Consider the following 10,289-nt stretch of genomic DNA (forward strand, 5'->3'; position numbering starts at 1 on the left):
TAAATTTAAAATTTGTAAAAAAAAAAGGTGTTAAACCCTTGAATTTGATTAACTGTCTTAAAATGTTACAAAGACTATTTAAAATGATAGCTGACTAAGTGTGTGAAAATAAAACGTTAACAAAATAAAAAAAAAATGATCCATTTTGATATCATAATCAATGAAATGTTTGCTCAAGCACCAAGAGAACAAATTTTAGTTGTTTTGAACTAATTTCTATTTGATGCACCCTTTGTTGTTCTTCTATAAAACCTTAAAATTTTGGCCAGAAAAATGTGTACAATTCAAGAAAAAATGGTGAATAAACTATCCTCCTTAGGTTGAATATGGTGTCGATATATTTGCAACAAAAATGCTTAAAAAATGGGAGCACGTACGTGCTTAGAAAGTTCTTAAAAAGTCTTTGAATTTTTTCATTGGATGACTGTAGAAACCCTGAAGTAATTATTGAAGTTAACATACATGTTTTGTGTCATTCCTTACATCAGAATGACTGTCAGATCATAAGAGACTATAAAATTTAAAAAAAAATGTGACTGCTAGACACCGTATACTGTCTACTGAACACTGTGCATTAAACTACTACAACCCGTTCATTTAAATTTGTTTTTCTTGCTGGACTCTGTACACAAAGCAATGCCGATTTTCGCAAATTATGCTAAAACCAGCTCTAGATCAAGGATAACCACTCAAATACAAGTAGAGGGAAGTCTGTATTTTGTATAAAAACGGAATTTGATACAGAAATATAAACGTTTTGTCCTTGATTTTGTAGAAAATATCCATATCGTTCGCAAATTTGCATTTAATTTGAAAGTGAAGGAGTGATCCTTTCATAAAATCAGAATGAAAAACACAGTCATTTTAATATAATGTTGGAAAGAAATAATATTTGCAGGAAACCTCCTCAAAATATGGATTTGAACATTCTATTTGTAAATGCGAGTAGCAGTCTTAATTCGTCCGACTTTATTCCGATCGAAGGTCGATCTGTTTTCAGTTTGACTTGCTGTAAAATTTACAGAGAAGAACTGAATATAAGAAGAGCTTTCATTTGACGTTTTAAAATTACAAAATGAGATCTGGGAATCTCATTTGTCATTCTAAAATAAAATGTTAAGGATAGTTCTAAACTAAAATCTACAGGATAGTTCTTTAACTTGCTATTTAAATGCTCAGATATTTAAGTTCTGTTTTACAATACTTTTTTTTTCAAAATAAATAACCCTACAAGAATTTATTATGGCATTGTTATGCAAACTGGGCTATCATTTCTATATGACTTTGCACTGGAAACTAACTTAAGACGAAAATATCAAAATATGCTTAATATTCTTTATAGATTATGTCAGACAATCAAATGCGTAAAAGAACGCAAATCATAAAGAATGCACTCCAAGATAAAAAAAATGGCAAAGTTACGTCGAAAAGTACAGACTGGCAAATAATCTTCTTTTTATCCCGGTAGAGTTTACATAATTAAAAAATTATTATCAAGATTTTCGTGTTTTCTCCTTTTTTTCAGAGAACAACATTTCATTAATAGTTTGGCAAAGTAACTATCACAATGATGAACAAGACCATTGAGGGCATATTTGGCGATCCAACGACGCAGTTTAACTTTTGCCTACATGACAAGCTGAATTCAGTGCAAAATTGCACAAATGGTTTATTTGCTTCTCTCCCGTTACAAACTCAACAATATCTGTGGTCCCGAATCTTTGACAATGCTTCGGAAATCGATATTGGAAATGAAAACAAAACAGAGAATGGAAAGATTGATTTAAGTGTAATGCCCTTAATATTTGGAGCTCTGTTGTTGCTTCTAGTAGTTATAGTGATGATGACGAATGGGTGTATTTTAAAAATGTAAGTATCATTTTTTCATATTTTTCTCACTTGCTTTTTTAAATGTGATTAAAAATGAAAGCATGCAGAATTTGCACAAAGTACCAGATTGTCCTTGTTGTGCTACAATTATAACCACTTGGCCATCCTCTCGTTATGAAGAATTAAAGAATCAAGGGCTATGCTATCAAAAAATAAAATTGGTAAATCAGTATAAATTAAGGAAACTAACGAAAAGACTCACGAAAATAAATCAGTCTCAGGTCAATAGTGCCAAACAATACTACTACTTTTGCTCGATAGTATTGGTATAAATTTAGTCGTCAACTCATAGCATTAAATTACTATTTGTTTACATGTTAAGTTTCTTAGCATAAGTTAGACCGAAATATCTGTTCTGTGTATTCTTACTACGTGTTTGAGATTCTTATCCGAAGTTTGACGGTAAGGGTCGAGATGATGCGTTTGGGATTCATTCGTCCAAAGATGATCCGAAATTTAGCGAAATGAGCCAAAAAGAGGCATAATATCTGATACAAATAGTTCTCGGTTACATTTAGAATACCAAAGCACGTTTTGTCTCCAACAAGCTGTAAGACGTTTGTTGTTTCTCATGTATTTTAATAGTGTGTAGTTTTGTAAATTGTCTGTGAAGCTGTACATTTTCTCTTTAATATTTTCCTCTTCCCTCTTCAGACGATCTTTTAAAAAGGTATGGAAAAAGAATACCATTATAAGAGTGCCAGAAATTGGTAAGACATTCAAAATAACACATTTGTGTTATCTTTTTCATTACCATAAGCATTATGATAAATACAGACATTCTAAAGAAGTTCAAAGATTAGCAAATACCTTTAATTTTTTAAAGAAGATCTAACTATGCAATATTTTACTTAGCTTATACGAATTTATTTTAATTCGATCGTGATGGAAGCTATAACCTTATTAAACACTCTCGTGTCTGGAACCAACTGTAACTAGGCAATGAGAGTAAAGTTTCTGGCTCGAGCAAGCAAAGGTTTTCCCTTGATGGGGTTAGAACCCACGCGGTCAGGGAGCAAAGTGTTAGATTACTAGTTCGACGCGTTAACCACTCGGCCAAGACGCCACTAAATATTTTTATTAATATTGACATTCTTGAAGTATGTTCTACAATCTATATATTAAGGCGTGATCTCAATACTTTTGGTATTTTTATCTATCTTTTTATCTCCTGTTAATAATATACCATAAACTTGATTTTTATTTTAGAAGACGAAAATGTTCACATAGAAATGCAATTATTAAGAGAAGACAATTCATCAAAAGAAGAAAACGAAAGAAGTACGCTTTTGCAATATGAAAAGGAAACAAATACGGATGATGATACATCAACTGGATATGGAAGTCAAAGTTCAATTCTCACCGAACATTGCAGTTGGCAAAACAGTTGTGAACTAATATCCACAAACATAAGCAACCAAGTAGAAAAAGATCGTAAGTTTGATATCGATATTAAAATATTTATTCCTTTAATGCATGCAATAATGCATTGATAGTTGTTAATTATATTTTTAATGATAATAATATCTTAATGCTATTTCTACATTCCCATATTATTTGGAGCTACCTTTTTGCCAATAATGAACCATTTTTATGTAAATGTATAACCTTTTATTTAAAAAGACGATATGCCTTTGTGCTCCTTAGTTATTGTATTTGTTTTCCATTACTACCTTGCTATATTGCTACTTTACTATACATTAACACTTACTGGTAATTCATTTTCAGTTTTCAAAGGGAATTTAACTTTACCTGATGAAACGCCGCATTCTAGTGTCTTTGTCAAATATGAAATGAAGTCTGAAACACTCGATTCATTCATTGCTAAAGAGAAGGTTGCAGACAATTATAATTTAGTTAAGACGAAAATAACGGTTTTGCAATCTCCAACCAAGAATATCGACCCTATGGATTGCTCCACAATAGTTGAGAATTCCAATGGTGTTAGCGTTTTAGAAGGTAACCACTGTATGTAAATCAACATGTGTTGTCGTCTGTCTCCTTATTAATACAAGATTGCTTAAACCTAATAATTTGTGTAAGCATTTCGGCTTGCGCTGATATTGTGTTACTATGGTTATTACTGACTTCAGAAATAAAGACACCTTTTCAATCTATATTAACAGTTTTCTGTATGAACCGAGTAAAAATGACAGCAAGAGTCCGCGAACTTTTTTAACATACCTCGTAAATAACCTATTAAACAAAAATCAAATGGCAATATAAATATTACAACAGTTTTGTGCGTGTATATTTCACGTATTATTTGCAGGTACAAATCTTGAAATAGAACGACTTGACTGGTCACGTATATTTTGCTTTCTCATCAAACAAATAGATCCAAAGATCTACGAAATATTTTTTACTCATCTTCTTGGTAAGCAATAAGACTTCTTTGTCAATTATATCTTAAACTAAATAATTTAAGTTCTTTTATTTTAATAATATTACACTGAATTGGTGGCTATCTGTTTCTGCTTTTTTCTTTAAAAATATAGACATGACATTGAGTAAATATTGAATTTTTCGATTTTTTAAGGAAAGTTTGGACAACTTAGAGATGCGTCAATAGTCCTTAATAGCGATTTTGTGATACAAGTGAAATAAGCTTAAATGTTATAAATATTACATTTGTATAAATGTTATTGCCATGATGATGTGTCTATATTGTATGATAAATATGGTGAAAGGTTAACCCATGTATTTGCAAAAACAATTTTACATATTTATGTCATCAGAAAACGCAGGCGCTACGAATGTAAACAATATAATTGAATCAGTCAAACGGGAAAAAAATTCTGTAATGGGCACATTGTTTGCATTGTTTCAACGCTGGATGTATGGAGCAGGTTCGTCTGCAAAACCGAAGGATATTGAAGTGGTGTTTGAAACTCTTGAGTGGAACGCACAGCTTAAATATTTTCGAGAATTTATGAGGTAGTTCTTTTCTCATTTTCCCTATTAACCATACAAAAAGTGTTAATAACTTTATCTATGCTTAATAATTACTTGTTTTATAAATCAAAAATATATTGAATAGAATTTCAGTTGTTTTCTAATTATCTTAAAGGATTTTGTCCTTCTCTTGATAACATACATTTTAAATTGCTATCCGTGGTTCAAATTAACATTTATCTCTTAGGAATCCACCATATTTGCCAGAAAACAGGAGCTGGACTAATTTCAGCATTCCGGACTATCGGACTGTCGAAACTGGGCAAGTGCTCCTCCCACAGCCCCAGTTATTTCAGATACAATCTTCAGATAAAGGACAATCTCAAATCAGAGATATTTCACTGCTTTCTGAAAACATAGAAGAAAAGGTTTGTGTAAAAACTATAAATAATGATAGTGTTTACGAAATTCATCGAAAGATACGACGGAGAAGATGCCATGATGACTCTGAAGTAAGTACAAAATACATGAGACTTGACGATAGGTCAACGCATGATAGAGAAGAAAAGATAAGCCTTCAGCATCAGAATCGTAAGAGAGGAAAGGGCAATCATAAATCTAAATACAGCAAAATGGTGCACGATAAAACTCGCGTTTCTTTATCTAAAAGAAATTCATTTAATGCACATTGTCCGCCAAATATGTTCTCAGCTGAACTGCCATCGGAAACACAAATATCTACATCAAAACCGACTGAATTACTTTCTTCAAGTTCTTCAACAGAATTTAGCTATGCTTTCAGCTCTGGTTACGGTTCTGGGTCATTAATTAATGATGATCTTACATCAAACTTAAATGAATCAAATCATACCTGTAATGAAGGTTTACATGAAAGTATATCAAAGCCTGAAAGCAGTGAGTTTATAAGTAAACCGTTAAGTTTTTCAGCGAATGGCAACTGTCAGTATCACAGACAACCACAGATAACTATGAAATTCAAAAGTAAAAGGTAAACGTTGGAATGTTTGTCCAAACCCGAGGACAAAAAGAAAGCAAAATCGACGGAAACAAGAAACTGGCAATAAAAATAGTTTAACACAAGACGAGGAAACGCTATTCAAGAATAGGCGGAATCAAAAAGGATGTAAACAAGAAAAAATATTCTTAGATGATGCGGTGACTGAAGCTATTATTCGTGATTTACTTGATAGACTGACACCAAAAATGGAAGATGTTGTTTCGTTAAGATTTCGGGCCTATAGAGACGCAGATTGTTTGATTACATCATGGAATGAAAAAATCTTTGTAATATCTTCAAGTAGGCAATCTATGTTATTAAGGGAAAATGAATGGAATACCATTAGAAATTATGTAAACACAGTTAGGAAATTATTGTAGTCTAAATTACGGTACAAATTTTACAGGGATGATGCTTTCTTATATTAAACACAAATGGCAGACAATTTATTTAATAAATTGATCTGTATCTTAACTTAGAACGGTTTGAAAACTGAACTGCTCAATGATCAAATATATATTTCACTTGTTTACAGAAATTTACTTTGTATAAGTTATTTTCTATATATCATGATAACGATGTGTCTTAAAACATAAAGTCGGCATTTAGCCACACCATGTCAATACATTGTGACTTTTATGAAAACCATTGCCGTAGAGACAAGAAATAGAATGTGTGTCTTATTTTGCTGTGGATAATTGTTTGGAAATATTGATGGCATATTGTGTTTAAATGATATGGAATGGAAATAATACTGAATCGTAAATTTTTTCCATAAATTTTTCAAAATTCTTTATTTCAAATTCAAAGGAAAAAAAACATCGTATTCAATGTATTTTTAGAATAAATATGCATGCATGTGAAATAATGGAACAAATCTTGCAAATCATTAGTATCGGAAATACTGAACTTAGGCTATTAATTACATTTTAAATTAACTCACACTAATTGAGCAAAGAATTGCAATCCAACGCTCGACAGAATCTGTCTCGTCAATCTGGATCAATGACCAGACTTCTCCACGCTCCATACTGTGCTTTCCCATTGGTACTGTGAATGGGAATGTTACCAGGACGGCGTTCATTGAAAGTCGCTATCTCTTGTTGATATTTGTCAGTGATATTCTATATCAGTTTCATTTGGTGATTGGCCCGGTCAAGAAAACTGTTGACAAACAAAATTCATTCTTAGTAGTCAATAGATTTATATGAAATCATCGTTCGTTTCAAAACAAACTTAGCAATTATACACTTAGAAATACATTTTATTTCATCGTCTTCCTTTCTTAATAAAACAAAGTTACCGTTAATATCGGATCAGAAAAAAAGGATTAGTGGTTTTTAGTACTTTTGACATATATTTTTCTGCAATTAAGTAATACAGTATCTATTTTTCTTTTTGTAAAAGGTTATGGTTAAGAATGAAAATAGTGCAAAATTGGCCTTTATGTTTATGGAGTATTTATTGCTATCAGTTGCCATTTAAATATCAGTATATTTTAGTTACTACCAAAGTATGTAAAAACAAGACGTTGTGGTCTCAATAACCATTGATTTTAGTTATTTGTTTTGACAAACAATATTATAGCCACTTCCAAATTATCGCTAAAAGAATCCTTTAACATACAATGGTTAAGTTCCAGCACAATAATTTTGTCTGTTAAGAAACCATCTTTCTTAGTTACGATACGACGGTGAGTAGCAACGAATGATATCAATGTATCGGCGGGTGATTTAAGATACTGAGTCACAGTGTCAAATTTGTTGATAAGATTGACTTTCGACTATGTTTATGAAATATTGTTGATAACAATATCCGTTAAAGTGATAAAAAAATTAGTTCTTTATGAATCAAAATCTGCATTATCATTTGACCATTTGAGTTGACTTTAACAATTGTTAAATAATAATGGAGACACACCAGGGGAGGTACCTAGAATGATCAATTGTACTCTTCGACCTTTATTGCTGCTGTAGTTTTGTTTGATTTTATCTTATAATAGACAACTTTAATTATTAAATGTTTATATGGCATATGATTATTTGTTGTGACATTTAGAACCTGCCTAACTGTTTCTCAATTTTAACCATTGTTTGGTACTGAGTGCGCATGTAGACTGTAATGCAATGGACAAATGTATGTCGCGTGCAACTACCATAACTTTGGGTGTCTTGATAGCAAAATACAAACGTTTGAATTTTCATACTATGCTCAAATTTGATGTTTGAAAATATTGATAATTGCTATTCAGTACCTTTGTAAATATAAAATGAACATGTTTCGACTTCATTCAAAGTAGGTATGCCATGTTTAAAACTCTATTCACTTTTATATAATATGTTTCTGCGATAAAACTAAAAATAAGCATAGTATATCTTTATATAATTATTGTTATGCAGAGTTGCTTAAATAAAATTTAGATGTGGCATAGCCCCTGGTCGTCTACAGATTAGGCGTTATATGTACAAATTTACATTCAATAATAGGGATGTTGAGAAGTTATGCTTCCTTCTATCTGATGAATAAATTATAATTTTCTCTGCCTAATCCTGTTTAGAAATACTTGAAATTAGTACAAACAGTTTATTTAAATAAGTGCTTCGTAAAAAGTGGAATGCTAGTCGTACACTACATAATTATAGATAAAATAATGTTTCATATATGTTTTGAACAGGTAGAGTGAATTCTATTGAACAAGTCTTTTTATTTCTGCATAGAGTATCACAACTGACAGAAATAATGTAATGTCTTATGACGTAACTTATTGAACAGCTCATCCATAGCTGTTATTTTCTTTTAACATATTTATCATAATGCAAATGTACCATAATCTTACATTTTTGTTTTTTTTATCAAATTTCTATGAATTCTTTTTTTTTTTCAATATTAGTTAAGGTTTTAGCCCCATAATGGACACTATAAGTAACTATAAAATTGACAACATAGGTCAGTTATATACTTTAAAAGACACAAGAATCCAAAATTTAAACAAAGTTTACCGTATGGTTTACGAGCTATGGAGATTTTTCTAAAGTAAAACTTGGCTATTAGAAGGGCTCTTTGTCAGAAATGAGAAACTCTAAGTATTCTATTTTATAATCATTATGAACTAATGTTTTCCTATAGAATTTTTTAAGAAACAAATAATAGCATTCAGCTTACAAATGACCCAGCAAAATTATTGTTTCTACTCAAAATATTTGAAATATGTATATAAATGTTACCCTACCCCACCCATTTTAAGTAGTTGTTTGATCATTTTTCTTCTTAGAGGGCCTTATTCAAAATATCCCTAAAATTTACTCAAATCAGGGGCTGTTTTCAAAGTTTGCATAAATTTTCTTAAAGGTATATTGGTTGCGCTTGTCAAATATAAAATACTTTTAACGTCTAGATTTTATTTTATTAGACTTTGAAAATACAAGGTACCATATTTGATAATAAATTTGGCACAGTTTAGCCAATAAATACCAATAATAACATTATAATTAAAATGAAACACTTTTTTCTTATCAAGAGTGATCTGAGAGACACAAATAATGTTCAAAGAAAAAAAACAGAAAGAAAAAAAAGTTGCCTCTTCCGGGGCTTGAACCCGCGCCCCTCAGTTTCAATGCAGTTGACAGTAGTTCTAGCCTATTTGAGTACTCTTCAAAGTGGAGGTAATGCATTAGGTGGGTCATACCCTATATTTTATCATTTAAAACATGTTGCTTGAAAAATTACATGTTAATATGACTTGAATGTCTGTTATAACTCTGTATATATTTGCAATGCTTAATTGGGCGTAGACTTGTATACTGTGATATTTTATGTTGTAACATTGATGATACAGTAAACTATCTATTATAAAAGTGAATTTGTCTACAATGGATGTTCTGTCATACAATAACTAATTAATGTTGATAGCGTTAAGTATCATACATAAACACCGAAAGCGCTGCTACCAAACCATGAAATAATTTTGTATGGATATTGTTGGTAAATGTGATATACATGATTTGAATATTACATATATTTTTAATTGCAGGTAATAGAATGCTCTATAACTAGTTGTTATTATTCATCACATAAATGTGCATACTAAATCACTTAAAACGTTACCAACATTTTCTTTCAAGCAATATTTTATAAACGAATATACAAATTAAATATTTCTATTGTTTTATATTTGTATTCATATTTATATCAAAATAAATATTTGTCTAAAATCTAAAAGTGTAGTGTTATAAATATAAATTTCGCATTGCACCTGTTGATTTCCTTTTCAAGAAAATGACATTCTAAATGTTTTCATATTTGCCATTTCACTGTAGGCCTACACGTGTGTATATGACATGATTTGAAAAGCATCAAAATGATATGGTCATAAGATGCATGTGATAAACTTTTAACCCTGTAATTGACATGCTTGTCAAAAGTATTTTTCAATCAACAACTCTTGATATGATTGTGGTAATTTAGTAATGAGGCGACTTTGTTAATA

The 10,289-nt window shown here is 30.7% G+C and overlaps 1 protein-coding gene across 1 annotated transcript; it reads left to right on the forward strand.

The window, feature by feature from the left end:
* Positions 1 to 158: 158 nt before the first annotated feature.
* Positions 159 to 9,721, forward strand: LOC132719263 (uncharacterized). Its single transcript, XM_060703023.1, has 7 exons — positions 159 to 1,869; positions 2,545 to 2,600; positions 3,100 to 3,324; positions 3,619 to 3,849; positions 4,163 to 4,267; positions 4,629 to 4,827; positions 5,033 to 9,721. The coding sequence occupies exons 1-7, from the start codon at positions 1,568 to 1,570 to the stop codon at positions 5,796 to 5,798; spliced, it is 1,884 nt and encodes a 627-aa protein (XP_060559006.1). The 5' UTR covers positions 159 to 1,567; the 3' UTR covers positions 5,799 to 9,721.
* Positions 9,722 to 10,289: the final 568 nt, after the last annotated feature.

This window comes from Ruditapes philippinarum, unplaced genomic scaffold (assembly GCF_026571515.1).
Source record: "Ruditapes philippinarum isolate M1 unplaced genomic scaffold, ASM2657151v2 ctg23217_1_1_1_1, whole genome shotgun sequence".
NCBI classification, from domain to species: domain Eukaryota; kingdom Metazoa; phylum Mollusca; class Bivalvia; order Venerida; family Veneridae; genus Ruditapes; species Ruditapes philippinarum.